Source organism: Salvelinus alpinus, chromosome 27, assembly GCF_045679555.1.
Source record: "Salvelinus alpinus chromosome 27, SLU_Salpinus.1, whole genome shotgun sequence".
Lineage (NCBI taxonomy): Eukaryota > Metazoa > Chordata > Actinopteri > Salmoniformes > Salmonidae > Salvelinus > Salvelinus alpinus.
Genome location: NC_092112.1, coordinates 43,133,167 through 43,155,236, shown reverse-complemented (window position 1 = coordinate 43,155,236; position 22,070 = coordinate 43,133,167). Strand labels below are relative to the sequence as shown.

General features: G+C 44.6%; 1 protein-coding gene across 3 annotated transcripts in view; it reads left to right on the top strand.

Annotated features, from left to right (window-relative positions):
• Positions 1-22,070, top strand: part of LOC139556634 (1-phosphatidylinositol 4,5-bisphosphate phosphodiesterase beta-1-like) — a 242,006-nt gene that overhangs the window by 156,787 nt on the left and 63,149 nt on the right. For all 3 annotated transcript variants that reach the window (XR_011671154.1, XM_071370833.1, XM_071370834.1), the window contains exons 10-24: positions 4,338-4,484; positions 7,408-7,565; positions 8,629-8,711; positions 9,502-9,586; positions 12,099-12,270; positions 13,809-13,895; positions 14,610-14,680; positions 14,892-14,988; positions 15,250-15,334; positions 15,794-15,918; positions 18,318-18,472; positions 18,595-18,759; positions 19,473-19,572; positions 19,833-19,937; positions 20,055-20,170. Coding sequence is in view for 2 of the 3 variants with exons in the window: in XM_071370833.1 (XP_071226934.1) it covers positions 4,338-4,484; positions 7,408-7,565; positions 8,629-8,711; positions 9,502-9,586; positions 12,099-12,270; positions 13,809-13,895; positions 14,610-14,680; positions 14,892-14,988; positions 15,250-15,334; positions 15,794-15,918; positions 18,318-18,472; positions 18,595-18,759; positions 19,473-19,572; positions 19,833-19,937; positions 20,055-20,170 (1,751 nt within the window). In the remaining variant the exon portion in view is untranslated. The remainder of the gene's footprint in view (positions 1-4,337; positions 4,485-7,407; positions 7,566-8,628; positions 8,712-9,501; positions 9,587-12,098; positions 12,271-13,808; positions 13,896-14,609; positions 14,681-14,891; positions 14,989-15,249; positions 15,335-15,793; positions 15,919-18,317; positions 18,473-18,594; positions 18,760-19,472; positions 19,573-19,832; positions 19,938-20,054; positions 20,171-22,070) is intronic.

Here is a 22,070-nt window from a genome sequence, read left to right as displayed (position 1 = left end):
GATTTCCCACTGCAGTATTTATACAGCCTGGGGCAGAGGAAGGGCTGCCATCTGCTCTGAAGATAGCCCCAGAGTTACACACACACACACACACACACACACACACACACACACACACACACACACACACACACACACACACACACACACACACACACACACACACACACACACACACACACACACACCCTTCCCCTTCACATACTCTTCACGCATTTTCTCTATGCCACACAATCTTCACACCAACATTCACACACACCCACACACTCTCCCACTCACTCTCTCACTTCCTCACACACACATGTGCGTTTGCCCTCTTCCCAGAACAGATCCTGAGGTCCAGTATTATTCAGGAAGAGGAGTGGAAAAAGAGATTCCTGTTCTCTCTCTCTCTCTCTCTCTCTCTCTCTCTCTCTCTCTCTCTCTCTCTCTCTCTCTCGCACTCCCTCCCTCACTCTTGCACTCTCTCGCTCTCGCTCTCGCTCTCTGTCTTGCTCCCTCTCTCTCTTTGTCTCTCTGACCTTCTCGCTCTCTCTCTCAATTCAGTTCAATTTAAGGGCTTTATTGGCATGGGAAACTTATGTTGACATTGCCAAAGCAAGTGAAATAGATAATAAACAAAAGTGAAATAAATAACAACAAAAAATAACAGCAAAAATTACACTTACAAAAGTTACAAAAGAATAAAGACATTTCAAATGTCATATTATGTATATATACCGTGTTGTAATGATGTGCAAATAGTTAATGTACAAAAGGAAAAATAAATAAACATAAATATAGGTTGTATTTACAATGGTGTTTGTTCTTCACTGGTTGACCTTTTCTTGTGGCAACAGGTCACAAATCTTGCTGCTGTGATGGCACACTGGTATTTCACCCAATAGATATGGGAGTTTATCAAAATTGGATTTGTTTTCTAATTCTTTGTGGGAAATATGTGTGTCTAATATGGTCATACATTTGGCAGGAGGTTAGGAAGTACAGCTCAGTTTCCACCTCATTTTATGAGCAGTGTGCACATAGCCTGTCTTCTCTTGAGAGCCAGGTCTGCCTTCGGCGACCTTTCTCAATAGCATGGCCATGCTCACTGAATCTGTACATAGTCAAAGTTTTCCTTAGTTTTGAGTCAGTCAAAGTGGTCAGGTGTTCTGCCACTGTGTACTCTTTGTTTAGAGCCAAATAGCATTCTAGTTTGCTCAGTTATTTGGTCAATTCTTTCCAATGTGTCAAGTACTTATCTTTTTGTTTTCTCATGATTTGGTTGGGTCTAATTGTGTTGCTGTCCTGGGGCTCTGTGGGGTCTGTTTGTGTTTGTGAACAGAGTCCCAGGACCAGCTTGCTTAGGGGACTCTTCTCCAGGTTAATCTCTCTGTAGGTGATGGCTTTGTTATGGAAGGTTTGGGAATCGCTTCCTTTTAGGTGGTTGTAGAATTTAACAGCTCTTTTCTGGATTTGGATAATTAGCGGGTATTAGCTTAATTCTGCTCGGCATGCATTATTTGGTGTTTTACATTGTACACTGAGGATATTTTTGCAGAATTCTGCATGCAGAGTCTCAATTTGGTGTTTGTCCCATTGTCCCATGTGCTGAGGGTTTCAGATTCTTGTCCGGTTCTGGCATTTAGGTCGCCTTTCTCTCGTCTCTCTGACCCTCACTTGCTCTCTCTCACTCTCACTCTCTCTCGCTCCCTCTCTCATTCTGTCCCTCTCTCTCTCTCTTTCTCTCTCTCTCGCTCACACAGAGACCTAAACAAGGTCCTCTTAACCTATGTCTTAAGTCAGTTATGTCTAAATCAAATCTGTATAGACCTTTTATGAACTCATAACCTTTACCTCTGGAAGGCCTAACAGCATTTGAAAACTTCAATCAAACCCGCCATATTAGGGACTTACAAACTACTACCTCGAAAAGTAGAAACATCTACACTGCATCACCAAAGTATGTGGACACCTGCTCGTCGAACATCTCATTCCAAAATCATGGAGTTGGGTCCCCCCCTTTGCTGCTATAACAGCCTCCGCTCTTCTGTGAAGGCTTTCCACTAGATGTTGGAACATTGCTGCGGGGACTTGCTTCAGCCACAAGAGCATTAGTGAGGTCGGGCACTGATGTTGGGCGATTAGGCCTGGCTCGCAGTCGGCGTTCCCATTTATCCCAAAGGTGTTCGATGGGGTTGAGGTCAGGGTTCTGTGCAGGCCAGTCAAGTTCTTCCACACCGATCTCAACAAACCATTTCTGTATGGACCTCGCTTTGTGCACGGGGGCATTGTCATGCTGAAACAGGAAAGGGCCTTCCCCAAACTGTTGCCACAAAGTTGGAAGTACAGAATCGTCTAGAATGTCATTGTATGCTGTAGCGTTAATATTTCCCTTCACAGGAACTAAGGGGTCTAGCCTGAACCATGAAAAACAGCCCCAGACCATTATTTCTCCCCCACCAAACTTAACAGTTGGCACTATGCATTCAGGCAGGTAACGTTCTCCTAGCATCCGCCAAACCCAGATTCGTCCGTCGCACTGCCAGATGGTGAAGCGTGATTCATCAATCCAGAGAACGCGTTTCCACTGCTCTAGAGTCCAATGGCGGAGAGCTTTACACCACTCCAGCCGTCGCATGGCATTGTGCATGGTGATCTTAGACTTGTGTGTGGCTGCTCGGCCATGGAAACCACAGGAGGTTGGCGGCACCTTAATTGGGGAGGACTGGCTCACGGTAATGGCTGGAGCGGAATCAGTGGAATGGTATCAAATACATAATACACCTGGTTTGATGCCGTTCCATTCACTCCATTCCAGCCATTATTATGAGCCGTCCTCCCCTCAGCAGCCTCCACTGGTGGAAACCCATTTAATGAAGCTCCCGACAAACTGTTCTTGTGCTGACGTTGCTTCCAGAGTGACTGTTGCAACCGAGGACAGACCATTTTTACACATTACGCTCTTCAGCACTCAGCGGTCACGTTCTGTGATCTTGTGTGGTCTACCACTTTGCGGCTGAGCAGTTGTTGCTCCTAGAAGTTTCCACTTCACAATAACAGCGCTTACAGTTGACCGAGGCAGCTCTAGCAGGGCAGAAATTTGATGAGCTGCCTTGTTGGAAAGGTGGCATCCTATGTTTTACAGGTTTTATTTCACCGTAGGGAAAGCATTTATGCGTTCCTCTCAGACACCGGGCTGGTGGAGGAGATTACACAGGGCACAGATCTAGGATCAGCTTACCCTCCCCAGTGTCTCTGCGGAGGTGAGGTTTGTACCAGAGGGAGACAGGTGTGCGCACGTACATGTGTGTGCGCCTGTGTTTGTGTGTGTGTATGCGTGAGCGTGTGTGTGTGTGTAACAGTCTCTAGTTCTGGGCGCCTGTGCGGTTAAGAGAGGCTAATTGGCTGCTTGTGTTAGCGTTTATTTCCCTGGCTATAGAGATCATTGATCAAAGGGTATTGGTTCAGTGTGTGTGTGACGTGTTGGATTTAAACGGAGCATGTCCGTCGCGGGAGTGGGAGCGTTTGAAGCTTCTCATGCACCTGACTTGTAAACGCACTCTTTTGAGTGTCTATTCTAGATGATATCTGAGTGATTTTAAAACAATAAGCTAACGGCACTTCTCAATTATTACTTCTTCCTTTTCCTCTGCGTTGTACGATTATTCTTATTTTTTGTATTTTTTGTATTTTTTACATCTAAGGCATAAACACACACCTGAAGAACACCAGAGAGTGGATCGCAGGGCGGCTCAGTGTGGGAGTCATAGGTCCAACCCTTGTGATCGGGGTTTGAAACAGCCTTTGTTCCTGAGATTGATCTCTGTGGGTCTCTAATGTACACTCACACACATACACACTGGGGCCCTCTAATGTAGACATGGATTGATTGAGGGAACCACACACACACACACACACACACACACACACACACACACACACACACACACACACACACACTGATTGATTGAGGGAATGTGTCGATGGCTAATAATGTCAGTGGTGAAACCTTTCCATCCGGGTTACACTAGAGATTTTTCAGCCTGTCTGCTTTTGTTAGCAGCATCAGGACCTAGTTTAAACTCTGCCGGGTTTAGCTTAGTTTCGCTCCAACCTAACACTTAGCTTACACCCTGTACCACAAAACTGACACGATGGACACATATCTTTACCCAGGGGTTTGAGAGGTCGTCTTCCAGTGTCTCCACGTCTCTGTCTATCGTCTCTGCTGTTTTGCTCCTCTTGTCATCCTGCAGGTTAGATGTAGGCTTCGCGAAACATCTGAGCAGTGAGGCTAAGCGGCGGTAGCTACAGAGCTACCCTCTGTAATGTCGTTTGTGTGTGTGTTCCCGCAGGTCAGATCTCAGTGGAGGGCTTCGCCAAGTATCTGAGTAGTGAAGAGAACAGCATCATCCCACCAGAGAAGCTGGACCAGAGTGAAGACATGACCTTACCGCTGTCTCATTACTTCATCAACTCCTCCCACAACACATACCTCACAGGTAGGCGCCTATTTAGAAACGTCAGACACTTTTATTCCAGTTTTTTTTATTCAAATACTCTGATTGCTACGAACACCGGTGCTTGAAGGACGTTTTACCTTCCTGTTTCACCTCCCTCTACCGTAAGTCTGTCATCCAACATCAGCCAATAAGGTGACCTTCTCCTCCTGTGTACCTCAGGTGCTTATCCAATCAGCACTCTCTATGAGACTGACTTCATTCTTATTCATGAGTTCAACATTTCTTCAGACTGGTATTCAGACTGACTGGCATGTGGCAGCAATAAGAATATAAACCAAAACTACAAAGGCCATTCTAGCTACAAGAGATATTATTATTTATATATTGAAATATATTCCGGGGAGATGGATTGCGCATGAAAATTTCTCGTGAATCAAATTTCTCCCGCCAGAGGAACATTTTATTTCTTTAATAGGCTAATGTCAAAGACTGAAAAGGGAAAAATTAATTGAGGAAGATACACAATGTGTTCATTAATTCCCTTATTGTCGCGATCGTCTGTTGATGAAATAGAGCAAGGCGCAGCGCTGTGAGCATACATACTTCTTTATTAACGATGTCGCCAACAAAACAATAAACCTCCAAACGAAACGTGACGCCAACGTAGTGCTCACAGGCAAATCAACATGGACAACTACCCACAACACCAAAGTGGAAAATGGCAACCTAAATAGGATCCCCAATCAGAGACAACGATAAACAGCTGTCTCTGATTGGGAACCAATTCAGGCCACCATAAACCTACATTCCCCTAGACAATACAAAAACCCTATAGATAAACAAAAAAAACCTAGTCAAGACTAAAAACCCAGCTCCGGACAGGAGGGAGACTCTGGCGGCTCCGGACAGGAGGGAGACTCTGGCGGCTCCGGGCTGGAGGCCGTCCCTGGAGGCTCCGGGCTGGAGGCCGTCTCTGGAGGCTCCGGGCTGGAGGCTTCGTGCCATGTCTCACCCCTGGAGGCTTCTTGCCATGTATCATCACTGGAGGCTTCTTGCCATGGATCATCACTGGAGGCTTCTTGCCATGGATCATCACTGGAGGCTTCTTGCCATGGATCATCACTGGAGGCTTCTTGCCATGGATCATCACTGGAGGCTTCTTGCCATGGATCATCACTGGAGGCTTCTTGCCATGGATCATCACTGGAGGCTTCTTGCCATGGATCATCACTGGAGGCTTCTTGCCATGGATCATCATTGATACAAGTCAATAACCCCTAGACAATACAAAAACTAAACAAACCACCCTTGTCACACCCTGACCTAACCAAATAATAAAGAAAACAAATATAACTAAAGTCAGGGCGTGACACTTATCACGTCTTCTTATTCTTATTCTCCTATTGATAGACACCTGAAACCCCACCTCTTTAAGGAATACCTAGGATAGGATAAAGTAATCCTTCTAACCCCCCCCCCCCCTTAAAAGAGTTAGATGCACTATTGTAAAGTGGTTGTTCCACTGGATATCATAAGGTGAATGCACCAATTTGTAAGTCGCTCTGGATAAGAGCGTCTGCTAAATGACTTAAATGTAAATGTATTGACACGTTGTCTTATTGTATTACACATTAATGAACTAAGTTATGATGAGAAATCATTTCTGGAAGTCACAGAGAAACTTTACAGAGACCTTGGCTTGCAGTGTTGGGGAAGATACTATGAAAATATAGTTCACCAAGCTACCAATTACTTCACACTGGAAGACGTTAAGCTACGCTAAAGCTACGCTTAAGAAAGATATTGTTTACTTAACTGAAGTTACTTTGAAAAATACATTTTTCATATGTAAATCTGAAATGTCATAGACTACAAATTGCAAGAACAGATCACTCAGGTCACTACTGTATTTTAACTTAGCCTATACTGTATGCGTAATTTAGCCTGTTAAACACAAAAACAATGTTTAAAGTGAGAAGTAGGCAGGTCTGATGCCGAAAAATAAAGCAAACGATTGCCTACTTCACACATATTTTATTTTTGCAAAAAAAACGTTAGCTACACGATTTGAATTCAATCCAACTACCACCAAGTTGCCGCAAAATGTAGATACATTACTAGTTGAACAACATGTAGTTCACTACTCTCCAACACTGTTTGCTTGTTCCATGGCAGAGGAAGACAAGGATATGTCTAATAAGTCATTACTGATTATTTTATTGTGGCCAGGGCATTATTATCCCTTCACATTGATCCGTCTGTAATCTCCTTCTTATTAGAACTGTGTGTTTCATGCCGTGCTGAAGGCAGAAACTAATTTAGAAGTTAACTTTCCTCTAATGGCGGATGCTGTAACCACCAGGAAGTCGTGTTGTGTGTGTGTGTGTGTGTGTGTGTCCATTCACGCTCCTTAGGAAGAGATGAAATTGCATTTATAGAGGAGCTCAGGGGCGCATCCTGAAGTGTGACACACAGACACACAGACACACATACCCACATCCACTCAGACACAGATGCGCCTGCGTCTCGCACTGACACTGTTGTCTCTGCGCGGCGGTAATACGATGCTAATGTAGAGATAATTGCTTTGTTAATGGAGAAAGTGGGGATGAGATCTGCCTGTGCGCAGCTCCGCTGTGTGGAATGTGGTGCTGCCCGTATCCATTTCCCCACTCTAATGGCTAATGTGCTTAATGAGAGCTTGAGATGTGTGGGAATGTCTCGTGTTGACACACAGTAGGACTCCTGGATCTCAGAAGGAAATAATGTGGTTATTAACTGTTGAAAGAGTAATGTGTGTGTGTGTGTGTGCGCGCCCGTGTTTGTTTGTGTGTGTGTGTGTGTGTGTGTGTGTGTGTGTGTGTGTGTGTGTGTGTGTGTGTGTGTGTGTGTGTGTGTGTGTGTGTGTGTGTGTGTGTGTGTGTGTGTGTGTGTGTGTGTGTGTGTGTGTGTGTGTGTGTAGCGGGCCAGCTGGCAGGTAACTCGTCGGTGGAGATGTACCGGCAGGTCCTCCTTTCAGGGTGTCGCTGTATCGAGTTGGACTGCTGGAAGGGACGCACCACAGAGGAAGAACCTGTCATCACACACGGATTCACCATGACAACTGAAATCTCCTTCAAGGTAAACTGTCTGGAACCAGAGAGAGAGAGAGAGAGAGAGAGAGAGAGAGAGAGAGAGAGAGAGAGAGAGAGAGAGAGAGAGAGAGAGAGAGAGAGAGAGAGAGAGAGAGAGAGAGAGAGAGAGAGAGAGAGAGAGAGAGAGAGAGAGAGAGAGAGAGAGAGAGAGAGAGAGAGAGAGAGAGAGAGAGAGAGAGAGAGAGAGAGAGAGAGAGAGAGAGAGAGAGAGAGAGAGAGAGAGAGAGAGAGAGAGAGAGAGAGAGAGAGAGAGAGAGAGAGAGAGAGAGAGAGAGAGAGAGAGAGAGACAGAGAGAGAGAGACAGAGACAGAGACAGAGACAGAGACAGAGACAGAGACAGACAGATTGTTTGAGTAACAGGGACACAGAAGGAATGACTTGTGTGGTGTTTAGTATGGCAGAGAGCAACAGGAGAGAGAGGAGGAGAGAATAATTGAAGCACGGAGGGGTAAAGGAGAGAAGCAGAGGGAAGAAGGAATAAGCCCAGGGAGAGGAAAGGAGGGAGCCAGGCCTAGGGTGGAGAAGAGATTGATTGATAGAGGGGAATTTAGTCTTTAATGGGAAGTACTAAGTGCAAGAGAAGTTGGATTGAGAGTAAAATAAAAATGTGTAAGTGGACTGGTAGAGGGAACGAGTCACGGAGAGAGAGTAGGGAAAGTGTGTGTGATAGAGACAGAGGTAAAGCTATTAAGTGCATTCAATGCATTAGTGTTTGTAAAATGGTTGTTCATTTCACTTAACCACTTCATCTTAAACCATTTAACACTCCCTATCAGATGTACAATGAGTCAACAAGCTCTACACCAGTTGCTCTCCACATCACTGTAAATACTGTATAATACCAATATTGTACTTCAAATATTCCTATATTTTGGTTTAGCCTGACCAGAGGTCATTTAGTTAAGAGTTGATGAAAGTCTGAGCCGTTTCAACACACGTCTATGGAACTAGACTCACCAATTCTGATCAGCGATCACATTCATTGGTCTTTGCTCCCATTGGCCATTGACCAGTTCTGACACCCTGTCTGTCTGTTCTGTGTCTATAGGAAGTGATTGAGGCCATAGCAGAGTGTGCCTTCAAGACCTCCCCTTTCCCTGTCATCCTCTCCTTTGAGAACCACGTGGACTCGTAAGTCAACAACTCTCACAGCTCCGTGTGTTACCCAGAGTTCACCTTTGTTTGATGTCTTTGATGAATGTACACACCGCCAACTTTCCTATTTGTTTAACTTCTGTTCATACGGTGATTCTGAACCTCTGTAAGTCTATAGTTATGTTAGTGCCATTTTAACTGCCACGCTAATGCTCGCCACTCTTACGTCATGAGCTAATTAACTGCATGCTAATGTTAGACAGTCGTATAGTAGGGCATTAGCTAATAGCTACGTGGTAATACTAGCTACTCTGAAGCCATTAGCTAGCTACGTGCTAATGTAGCGAAGGTGGTTTGGTGGGCCACGTTTGCATGTTGAGTAACCCTGCCGGAGACTTGAAGACTTGGGTTAGCTCCCGGGGCGTGCAAACGCAATCTTGTGGCGCGCATGAGACCCAGGTTGGAACTGTAGTTTGGTCACATTGGTGGCATGGTCCAGATGGGGGTCTGCAAGGAGTAGGTTACTGAGGGATAAAGTGTAACTTAGCCTCGGTCATTTGTTGAACCACACTCAAATGACGTGTGGCCTTGCCTGAGACTTGCTTTAGCTTCCCCGGGACACCCAGGCTTTAGCTTCCCCGGGACACTTCCCCGGGACACCCAGGTTCGAATCCCAAACGGTCACAGTAACACTATCCACTCCAATAGTCCATGTCTAAATACTAACATTAGGCCACTGTGAGGTGATTGTAAGGGTGTTAACGGTGTGTGTGTGTGTGTGTGTGTGTGTGTGTGTGTGTGTGTGTGTGTGTGTGTTGCCTCCCAGGCCCAAGCAGCAGGCCAAGATGGCGGAGTACTGCAGATCAATATTTGGAGACATGTTACTGACCGACCCTCTGGAGAAGTACCCTGTAAGTACAGACGGCAAACTCATGTTCACACACTATACACACGCGTTGTCAAACGCACAGTTCTAGACACCTTTATGGCATGTACCTGTGAGTGTGGAGTGTTCCTCTCCCCTCCGTCACCCCTGAGCAGCCATCGGAACAGCCTCATGTGGACTAAACCTAGAAGTTTACCCTGCCTCTATTCATATCTCTCTCTATCTCTCTCTCAATTCAATTTCAATTCAAGGGGCTTTATTGGCATGGGAAACATAGGTTAACATTGCCATCTCTCGCTCGTTCTCCCTACCTACCTACCTACCTACCTGGTTCTCTCCCTCCCTATCAATCAGACCCTTACCCGGCTATCAGAGGCTAAACTGCATATGGGCAGTCTCTCATGGTAGAATGAATGGAGATGGTTTACCATGCATGTGTGTTGTGTTACGGGGTAATCCGTATGCTGGATTTCTTGGAAACGCTTTATCTACTTCCCCCCCCAGTTGCCATGGCTACCAGTGAAAAGCTTGCGTTGTCCCTTTGTGGAGGAACTTTTTCCTCCGAGCCCATTCTTACGTAACGACAATCAAACAGACACACGCGCACGAACGCACTCACAAGCACGGACAGACAAGGACACAGAGACACCTACAGTTACCATCCGTCCCTTTAATCAGCAGTGAACTGTTAGTCTTCCCTGGTGGAATGAAGGAACTTAACTTTACACATTACCTCACTGGGTGCAACAGCAGTAGGGCTAGTGTGTGTGTGTGTGTGTGTGTGTGTGTGTGTGTGTGTGTGTGTGTGTGTGTGTGTGTGTGTGTGTGTGTGTGTGTGTGTGTGTGTGTGTGTGTGTGTGTGTGTGTGTGCATAAGCCCTCCCGGTGAATGACTTGTTATCAGAGCAGTACTTTCTGAAAAGAGGTAGAGAGAGAGAGAGAGAGTCAGATATCCACTATCGAGTGAGTGATAAGTGGGCACAAAGAACAAAATGCCAGCTTCTCCCGCTAGCTTCCCAGGTGCCTCCGTTTAAGGGGGAAATGCTCAACTCGTTTTCGAAGACAAGTGGATATGGCAGATGCTCATAAGTGTGATGTTGTTTAACCTTTTACTGCAGTGGGCTAAATCAGGGTCACACAGAGTGTTTCTTGATAGTCTTAAACACATCTATTTTGAAACCAAAGTATACACCTCACACAAATGGTTATGGGCTTTAAAAAAAGAAGACACATGTACCATGTCAGATATAGAGTTGAAATGTATTACATTTTAAATTTGCATTTCAGTATTACACTTTATATATATCGCAGAAGACTGAAACATAACAAAACTGTTTGACATAGAAACACCGGATTTTCTTTGTTAAATGTTTGTGTGTTTTGTATTAATGATGAAATTCTGAAAGATATGAATAACATTCCACCCATGAGGCCACTAGAGGTTTTGGTCATTGACTGCAAGGAAAGGGCCACAGCTCAGGAAGTTGTTAAGCGTATGTGTGTGCCCGTGTGCATGCCTGCATGTGTGTGCGTGCGTGCGCCCACATGTATGAGCGCTTGCGTGCGTGTGTGTGATAAGAAAATCCGTCTTCTGGTGCGCCATTATTAATGGGCATCGGCAGTGTGATCCAACAGAACAGAAATGTATCACGTGAATTAACCAGTGTTGTGCTTACTCAAGCCTGCTCTCTCTCGAGAGAGAAAGTGTTTATGGATACGCTCCCACTCTCCCCAAAGGAAGCATATTCAGGAGTGTAGAACGTTTTGAAGCTGTAAACTAAACACTTTTGAAGCTGTAAACTAAACACTTTTGAAACTGTAACCTAAACACTTTTGAAGCTGGAAACTAGACACTTTTGAAGCTGTAACCTAAACACTTTTGAAGCTGTAAACTAAACACTTTTGAAGCTGTAAACTAAACACTCTTGAAGCTATAAACTAAACACTTTTGAAGCTGTAAACTAAACGCTTTTGAAGCTGTAACCTAAAAACTTTTGAAGCTGTAACCTAAACGCTTTTGAAGCTGTAAACTAAACACTTTTGAAGTTGTAACCTAAACACTCTTGAAGCTGTAACCTAAACGCTCTTGAAGCTGTAAACTAAATGCTTTTGAAGCTGTAAACAAAAAGCTTTTGAAGCTGTAAACGAAACACTTTTGAAGCTGGAAACTAAAAGCTTTTGAAGCTGGAAACTAAACACTTTTGAAGCTGGAAACTAAACACTTTTTTTGAAGCTGGAAACTAAACACTTTTGAAGCTGGAAACTAAACACACTGCCAAACCAGCTTGTAATGGCCTGTTTTTCATTCAGTTCACTAAGCCTTTAACACTGTGACCAGCACCTTCTCATCGTCACAACACTAAGTTCGGTTTGATACCCTTGTCTACCACACATACCCACCAACATCATCATCAGTAGGACCTTTGCGTGCGTGTTACTTTCACGTAAAGAGTAACTCATGTCTCTCCCTCGATGGCTCCCTCTCTCTCAATCTCTCGCGCCCTCTCTCTCCCTTCACCCCTCTCGCTTTGTCTCTAGTTGGGACCAGGTGTACACCTGCCCAGCCCTTTGGATCTGATGGGGAAGATTCTGGTGAAGAACAAGAAGAAACACGTCAAGACATCGAGCACCAAGAAGAAACTGTCAGAGCAGGCCTCCAACACATACAGCGACTCATCCAGTGTGCACGAGCCTTCTTCTCCCAGCACAGGTATGGGACACACACACAGCAGCAGCAGCTGCAGAAAGACACATCTCTTGTAGGCCATTCACACACAGAGGGTGGTTATTCGATTTATAATAAAGTGCAACGCTGCGAGTCAGCAGAAGTACTGGTGGGAGAATTGTTTGCCAATCATAAATGCTACATCTTACAGTAAGAAATGGCTGTAGTTGATCATCCATCGCTTTCATGGCCCTCTCCATCAGTGAGCTGTGTTATTGACTATTTCATATACTCATACACTCCGAGTACCACCCCAGGCACACACACTCACTGGTGGGGCCGAAACTCTAGCTCCGGTGCGCATGTGTGTATATCAACCTAGCCGTGTGTGTGTGTGTGTGTGTGTGTGCCTGCCTGCCTGCATGTGTGTGAGTGTGTGCTTGCTTCCGTGTGTGTGTGTGTGTGTGTGTGTGTGTGTGTGTGTGTGTGTGTGTGTGTGTGTGTGTGTGTGTGTGTGTGTCAGAGTTAGTTTTATAACTACCCAGCAGACAGCCCTGCTGTACCAGGGCCAGGCAGGCGGCAGGATCGATGCTCTTAGCATTCCCCTTCACACAGAATCACCCGGCATCCATCAACAACAGTCTACTGGGGCTTCCAGCCACGCGCCACACTCATACACTAGTACACACTGCCCCCTGCTGGTAGACTCACAGACACGCACTATGTCCTGCAGTCCATGCTGATTTCTGAAGGATTTCACAGACTGATCAAATAAAATTTTATTCGACACATGCTTCGTAAACAACAGGTGTAACTAACAGTGAATGCTTACAGGCCCTTCCCAACAATGCAGAGAGAAAGAAAATAGAGAAATAATAGAGAAGTAATAACACATAATAATAATAATAATAATAATAATGATAATAAATACAGAATGAGTAACGATAACTTGGCTATATACACGGGGTACCAGCACCAAGTCGATGTGCAGGATTCCGAGGTAATTGAGGTAGATATGTAGGGATAAAATGATTAGACAACAGGATCGATAATAAACAGCAGCAGCATATGTGATTAGTCTATTTAGCAGTCTTATAGCAGTCTCCCACAAGGGTTCACCTGGGTTGAGATCTGGCTACTGAGACACGCACAACCTTTAAACCATATGCTCCTCCGAGACCCCTCTTTCAACGTCACGGAGATCTCTTCTAGCCATGGTGACCTAAATAATGGGCAACTGGGCATTTTTATACATGACCCTATGCATGATGGGATGTTAATTACTTAATTAACACAGGAACCACACCTGTGTGGAAGCACCTGCTTTCAATATACTCATTTACTCAAGTGTTTCCTTTATTTTGGCAGTTACCTGTATATCCAGTGGGAGCTGGTGGAGGGAGAACTATTTGGGACTGCTTCATTGTAATGGCTGGAATGGAAATAGGCTCCATGTGTTTGATACTCTTCCAATCATTACAGTTCAGCCATTACAACGAGCCATTACATCCTCCGATTTCAGGAAACACCAGCCTGCACTGTGTATATCACATATTGTTTACTCATTATTTGTTGTCCACCAGGGTCGGCCAACCAGGAGATGACCGAGTCCTCCCAGCCTCTAGAGGTCGCTGAGCTCAGCGTCCGACCACAGGGCAGGAAGTCCATTGGTGAGTCATGCCCATGGTCACACCATCAGATAGATACCCCTCAGTTACCTGGTCTTAAAACAACCCTTAGTAGTCTTAGTTCTATAACCTAGTCCAGGGTTTCCCAGACTTGGTCCTCGGGACCACAAGTGGTGCACGTTTTGCCCGAGCACTACATATCTGATTCAAATAATCAACTATTCATCAAGCTTTGATTATTTGACTCAGCTGTGTAGTGTTTGGGCAAAAAACTAAACATGCACCTCTTGGGGTCCCCAGGCCGAGTTTAAGAAACGCTGACCTAGTCACTTCCTTAGTTTCTTCCTTCCCCTATTCCCTTTTCCTATGTCCTTCCCTTAATGAATTTTCCTATCCTATCTAGGGTTGCATTCTGGGACCTTTCAATAAATTCCCTGGTTTTCCACAAATTCCCTTCTTATTCCGGGTATACTCCAACCGGGATTTCAGGAAAAACAGGGAATTTATTGAAAGTTTCCAGAATTTTGCAACTCTGTCCCAAGCTCCCTCCCCCCTTTTCCTTTCCCTAACGTCCCCATGGTGCAAGCTGCCGTAAACCCACTAAAAGGCTTGGTGGGTCTGTCCCCATATTGCTTACACCTTCATTCACCCCCTTCAGAACTCCAAACCTTGGCGGTTGCTTTCTGACAATGCAGCCTTCAGAAATCACTAGCATGTAGCCAGAGAAGCTAACTTAAACCTGCCCTTGTCTTTCAGGCGAAGTTGAGGCAGAGAGTGACGATGATGATGATGACGATGATGACTGTAAAAAGGGGTCCATGGATGAGGTAAGTAGCCTACAAAACCATCTTCATTCTTTCTCCAGCAGCCTCAGGTGTCTCCTGTTTATGTGTGCCGAGGCTGCCCCCTAGTGGAGATTCACAGAAATACACTTTACCCGTGAGCTATGTCCCGACAGTCGAACAAGGAGAGTAAAAGGAGAGGAGAAGAGAGGAGGCTGTTCTCTCTCTAACTGTGTGTTGTGTGATCCTCCTCCAGGGTACAGCGGGCAGCGAGGCGTTTGCCACAGAGGAGATGTCCAACCTGGTCAGTTATGTCCAGCCAGTCAAATTTAACTCTTTCGAGGCCTCCAAAAGTAAGACCTTCACTCCTGAGCACAACTCAACACCTATTTAGACCACACCTGTTCAGAAGAACAGCACCATACACACTCATTTGAATATTCCATGTGATTGTGAACCACATTTTTTGGCATTGTGAATACACTATCTCAAGTTAGTTGTTCTGTTACAGATTCACTCTTTCGAATGTCGCTGCTTATTAAAAAAAACAAGTAGAATCAATTCCGTAAGTTATGCCATTTTCAAAATGAATTGACCTATTAATCAATTTCCAGAGATCAATCGGAGCTATCAGATGTCATCGTTTGTGGAGACCAAAGCCTTGGAGCAGCTCACCAAGTCACCCGTGGAGTTTGTTGAGTATCCTTCACTCCACTCTGTGTGGAGGATTGACGTAAAACGTCTGTTCAAATCTTTTCCTTTTTTTGAAACTGTCTCAACAGCAATGTAAACTTGTAAATCACCTTCCCTGGTTAAGTAAAAGTAGGGAGACCGGGGATCAAAGTAACACTTTTAGGCTTTTGCTTATTATGACAATACTATTTGAGTTAGATTAATTATATTTTTATACAAAAAAAATATTGTCAATAAAAGAATTGATGGATTTTAGCAAAACCTCTTAGGCTTGTTGTAATACTAACCAAGCATTAGCACATTGACTAACAGTTATTTCTCATTTGAGTTGAGTTATTAAGCTGTTACAACTGACCCTGTGTTACTTTGTTCCCCGGTCTCCCCTATCCGTGTAAGTACTAGATAGCTCAGTGCAGAAGGTAAAACCCCTCTCCAGATGTCCTCTCCTTAACGGAGCGTGTCCAGGTATAACAAGCTGCAGCTGAGTCGTATCTACCCTAAAGGCACCAGAGTAGACTCCTCCAACTACAACCCTCAGCTCTTCTGGAATGCTGGCTGTCAACTGGTGGCCCTGAACTTCCAGACAATAGGTAAGACCTGATTCGTTTCGCAATAGACCATAGGTAAGACCTGATTCGTTTCGCACTAGACAATAGGTAAGACCTGATTCGTTTCGCACTAGACAATAGGTAAGACCTGATTCGTTTCGCACTAGACAATAGGTAAGACCTGATTCGTTTCGCACTAGACAATAGGTAAGACCTGATTCGTTTCGCACTAGACAATAGGTAAGACCTGATTCGTTTTGCACTAGGCAATAGGTAAGACCTGATTCGTTTCGCACTAGACAATACGTAAGACCTGATTCGTTTTGCACTAGGCAATAGGTAAGACCTGATTCGTTTCGCACTAGACAATAGGTAAGACCTGATTCGTTTCGCACTAGACAATAGGTAAGACCTGATTCGTTTTGCACTAGGCAATAGGTAAGACCTGATTCGTTTCGCACTAGACAATAGGTAAGACCTGATTCGTATCACACTAGACCATAGGTAAGACCTGATTCGTATCACACTAGACAATAGGTAAGACCTGACACTACCATTGGTAAGGTCTACATCAGTATATCATTGCCTTGTTGCGGTTGGGGTTAGAGGTTGGTATAGTGATACTAGTGAATTGGGGAAGTACTGTTTGATCTTGTATTTCTGTAAATTTCTCATTCACTCTCTATCCCCTTCTCAATTCAATTCAATGGTTTTATTGTCATGGGAAACATATGTTAACATTGCCAAAGCAAGTGAAGTAGATAATAAACAAAAGTGAAATAAACAGCAAAAATTAACAGTAAACATTACACTCACAGAAGTTCCAAAATAATAAAGAATTTTCAAATGTCATATTATATCTATATACGGTGTTGTAATGATGTGCAAATAGTTAAAGTACAAAAGGGAAAATAAATCAACATAAATATGGGTTGTAGTTACAATGGTATTTGTTCTTCACTGGTTGCGCTTTTCTTGTGGCAACAGGTCACAAATCTTGCTGCTGTGATGGTACACTGTGGTATTTCACCCAGTAGATATGGGAGTTTATCAAAATTGGGTTTGTTTTCTAATTCTTTGTGGATCTGTGTAATCTGGGGGAAATATGTGTCTATAATATGGTCATACATTTGGCAGGAGGTTAGGAAGTGCAGCTCAGTTTCCACCTCATTTTATGAGCAGTGTGCACATAGCCTGTCTTCTCTTGAGAGCCAGGTCTGCCTTCGGTGACCTTTCTCAATAGCATGGCTATGCTCACTGAGTCTGTACATAGTCAAACGTTCTCCTTAAGTTTGGGTCAGTCACGGTGGTCAAGTATTCTGCCACTGTGTACTCTCTGTTTAGGGCCAAACAGCATTCTAGTTTGCTCAGTTTTTTTGTTAATTCTGTCCAATGTGTCAAGTAATTATCTTTTTGTTTTCTCATGATTTGGTTGGGTCTAATTGTGTTGCTGTCCTGGGGCTCTGTTTGTGTTTGTGAACAGAGCCCCAGGACCAGCTTGCTTTGGGGGCTCTTCTCCAGGTTTATTTATCTGTAGGTGATGGCTTTGTTATGGATGGTTTGGGAATCGCTTCCTGTTTGGTGGTTGTAGAATTTAACGTCTCTTTTCTGGATTTTGATCATTAGCGGGTATCGGCCTAATTCTGCTCTACATACATTATTTGGTGTTTTACGCTGTACACAGGGGATATTTTTGTGTAATTCTGCATGCAGAGTCTCAATTTGGTGTTTGTCCCATTTTGTGAATTCTTGGTTGGTAAGTGGACCTCAGACCTCACAACCATAAAGGGCAATTGGTTCTATAACAGATTCAAGTATTTTTAGCCAGATTCTAATTAGTATGTCGAATTTTATGTTCCTTTTGATGGCATAGAAGGCCCTTCTTGCCTTGTCTCTCAGCTCGTTCACAGCTTTGTGTAAGATACCTGTGGCGCTGATGTTTAGGCCGAGTTATGTATTGTTTTTTGTGTGCTCTACGGCAACAGTGTCTAGATGGAATTTGTATTTGTGATCCTGGCGACTGGACCTTTTTTGGAACACCATTATTTTTGTCTTACTGAGATTTACTGCCAGAGCACAAGTTTGTCAGAATCTGTGCAGAAGATGTAGGCCCTCCTTGGTTGGTGACAGAAGCACCAGATCGTCAGCAAACGGTAGACATTTGACTTCAGATTCTAGTAGGGTGAGTCTCTTTCTCAATCTCTTTCTCCCTCTCGCCCCCCCCTCTCTCTCTTTCCCTCCCTCTTCCTTCCCTCTCCCTCCCTCTCTCTCTCTTTCCCTCCCTCCTCCCTCCCTCTCCCTCCTCTCTCTCTCTCTTTCCCTCCCTCCTCCCTCTCTCTCCCTCCTCTCTCTCTCTCTCTCTCTCCCTCTCTCTCTCTCTCTCTCTCTCTCTCTCTCTTTCCCTCCCTCCCCCTCCCTCTCCCTCTCTCTCTCTCCGTCAGACCTGTCCATGATGTTAAACCTGGGCATGTATGAGTACAACGGGAAGTGTGGCTACAGGCTGAAACCAGAGTTCATGAGACGCCCGGACAAACACTTTGATCCCTTCGCTGAGAGCACTGTGGACGGCATCGTAGCCAACACGCTGTCTGTGAAGGTGCGTATCTGTGTGTGTTCCGCGTACAGTACGTGCGTCGCGCGCGTTTGAATGTATGTGTATGTGTGCACGGACTTTACAGCTCTCACCTGTTTTTATCATCCTCATCTACCCGTCTCCAGATCATCTCAGGCCAGTTCCTGACCGATAAGAAGGTGGGGACGTATGTGGAGATTGACATGTTTGGTCTGCCGGTGGACACCAGAAGGAAAGGTTTTAAGACCAAGACGTCTCAGGGCAACGCTGTCAACCCTGTCTGGGAGGAGGAGGCCTTCACACTCAAGAAGGTAAAGTATAATATAGGGCAGACTTATGGGATATGTAGTTCTTTAAGGTGAAACATGTATACTGTATAATATATTGTGATTGCTGCAAACCGTTTTTGGCCTGTCACCAGTATCCTTGACATTGATTGTTACTTGTTTGGACACATGTACTCATTCAAGGGTTTTTCTTTATTTTTACTATTTTCTACATTGTAGAATAATAGTGAGGACATCAACACTGTGGAATAACACATATGGAATCATGTAGTAAGCAAAAAAGTGTTAAACAAATCAACATATAGTAGCCCAAGGAGATGTGTGTGTGTCATCCCCCACACATATAGTGTAGATGTCTTTAATTCTCATGTCTACAAAAAAAATACAAATAATATTGTGTGTATTTGTTTGATATGCATTGTTGAGCAAGAGCTTGCCAGCAAGCATCCTCTGCCAAATAAAGGTGACAAATAAACTTGGATTGGATCGTGATCTTACCCCGTTTAGAGGGTAATGTTCAGGGTAATGTTGTCAACCCTGTCTGTGAGGAGGAGACTTTCATCCTCGAGAAACCCATAAGGGAGAAAGAATGTTCTATTCAATTATTTGTGTAAATCACTGTTTAAAACATCACGGAGCACATTTGTATGGGATTTGTAGTTCTTTAAAACCAAGAACTCCCAGGTTAATCTGACCATCCGTGGGTGTATGTTTCTGTGTCTGTGATGGTTCCTCAGGTGGTTCTGCCCACTCTGGCCTCGATGAGGATTTCTGTGTTTGAAGATGGAGGGAAGTTCATTGGCCATCGCATCATTCCTGTGAATGCCATCCGCCCAGGTGTGACATACAGCCTGTTAGCCTGACTGACTACCATTCTGGTCCATTGTTCTGCTCGAGTGATACTGTGTAACAGTCTTTTAACTTCTGATCACTCAACCCTGTGTGTGTGTGTGTGTGTGTGTGTGTGTGTGTGTGTGTGTGTGTGTGTGTGTGTGTGTGTGTGTGTGTGTGTGTGTGTGTGTGTGTGTGTGTGTGTGTGTGTGTGTGTGTGTGTGTGTGTGTGTGTGTGTGTGTGTGTGTGTGTGTGTGTGTTCCAGGTTACCACTACATTGGTCTGAGGAATGAGAAGAACCAGGCTCTGACCCTCCCTGCTCTGTTTGTCTATGTAGAGGTCAAGGACTATGTCCCTGATACATTCGCAGGTACAATGGCTGACATACCTTATAGAACTAACCATAGAGTTATAACTATGTTTATGTTTCCACTGGCTTACGTAACATCGTCGATGATACGTTCTGTACCCCCGTTCTCTTCCTCAGATGTCATCGAGGCGTTGTCCAATCCCATCCGTTACGTCAACCTGATGGAGCAGAGAGCCAATCAACTGGCAGCTCTCACTCTGGAGGAGGGAGCAGAGGAGGAGGACAGCAAAGAGGTGTGTGTGTCGTCCGTCATCCCCCCACTAATCGATCAGTAACAGATCAATGAGCATCTCCCCAGGCAGTAGGCCTGTCTCTTTGTGAAGAGATGATTGGGTTAGAGCTATTGACCAGGGCTTAGGAACTAAGGGTTGAGGGCTAGGAGGGAGGGAGTCGTGGGACAGGGGCAGACAGCGATGAAGGGTCAGGGTTATGAGATAAAGGATGAGGGGGGCGGGGGTATCACGGGGGTGAAGGAAGGGAGGTTGGGGGTAGAAGGGGGGCGAGCTCTGAGGTGTAGTAAGGGAGTTCGAGGTGGTGGAGGCGGGCCCCAAGGGAGCTGTCTCGCCTGATTTGCCAGCTGAACTGATTATCCACAGGGACATCCAATAGAGAGCCTGTACATGCTGACACCTTGGCAACGGTCGCTTAGTGAAATAGTGGGCTTTCCACTGGAGTGTCAGAGACAGAGGGAGAGGAAGAAAGATGAGAGAGGAGAGCAGAGCAGAGCAGAGGAGAGCAGACTGTCCTCTCCTGTCCAAAACAGGCTTAAGGAGAGAGGACTCAGTAACAACAGGTGGTTTAGCTGAATAATATTTGAAACAAATACATATGCCGAGTACTACAACGAGTCAGGGTTGAAGAGAACCTAGAGAGGGACATTGAGACAACGTAAGGAGAACATTGGCTAAATGTTAGTGAAACGTTAGAGAGTGTTGTCACTGTGACGTTGGTCTGAGCCATGCTGAGAGTGGGGTACCAAAGCTATGTCTACAAGTTCTCCAGCAGGCTACAGGTAGGCTCTGGGTGTGTGGTGTGTTGATTGTGCTGTTGTATATTTGCCATACAGCAGCTTCTGCTTCTAATGGAGTAATGGAATCGTATGGTTCTACTCTGCTTATTTACATCTCATTGCATAGGCCACAAAAACATTCTCAGCATTGCCATTTATATGTTGGACTGTAATGTCCCATGTGTGTCATACACTCTATCCATATGATGTGCTAAGTAAATGTGAAAAGTAGTGTTTTACTTGATAAAAGGCTTTGAGACTCAGTGAAAAGTAGTGTTTTACCTGATAAAATGTTTTGAGACTCAGTGAAAAGTAGTGTGGACTTGATAAAATGCTTTGAGACTCAGGGAAAAGTAGTGTGGACTTGATAAAATGCTTTGAGACTCAGGGAAAAGTAGCGTGGACCTGATAAAATGCTTTGAGACTCAGGGAAAAGTAGTGTGGACTTGATAAAATGCTTTGAGACTCAGGGAAAAGTAGTGTGGACCTGATAAAATGCTTTGAGACTCAGGGAAAAGTAGCGTGGACCTGATAAAATGCTTTGAGACTCAGGGAAAAGTAGCGTGGACCTGATAAAATGCTTTGAGACCCAGTGAAAAGTAGTGTGGACTTGATAAAATGCTTTGAGACCCAGTGAAAAGTAGTGTGGACCTGATAAAATTCTTTGAGACCCAGTGAAAAGTAGCGTGGACCTGATAAAAGGCTTTGAGACCCAGTGAAAAGTAGTGTGGACCTGATAAAATGCTTTGAGACCCAGTGAAAAGTAGTGTGGACCTGATAAAATGCTTTGAGACCCAGTGAAAAGTAGTGTGGACTTGATAAAATGCTTTGAGAGCCAGTGAAAAGGAGTGTGGACCTGATAAAATGCTTTGAGACCCAGTGAAAAGTAGCGTGGACCTGATAAAATGCTTTGAGACCCAGTGAAAAGTAGTGTGGACTTGATAAAATGCTTTGAGACCCAGTGAAAAGTAGTGTGGACTTGATAAAATGCTTTGAGACCCAGAGAAAAGTAGCAAGGACTTGATAAAATACTTTGAGACCCAGTGAAAAGTAGCGTGGACCTGATAAAAGGCTTTGAGACCCAGTGAAAAGTAGCGTGGACCTGATAAAAGGCTTTGAGACCC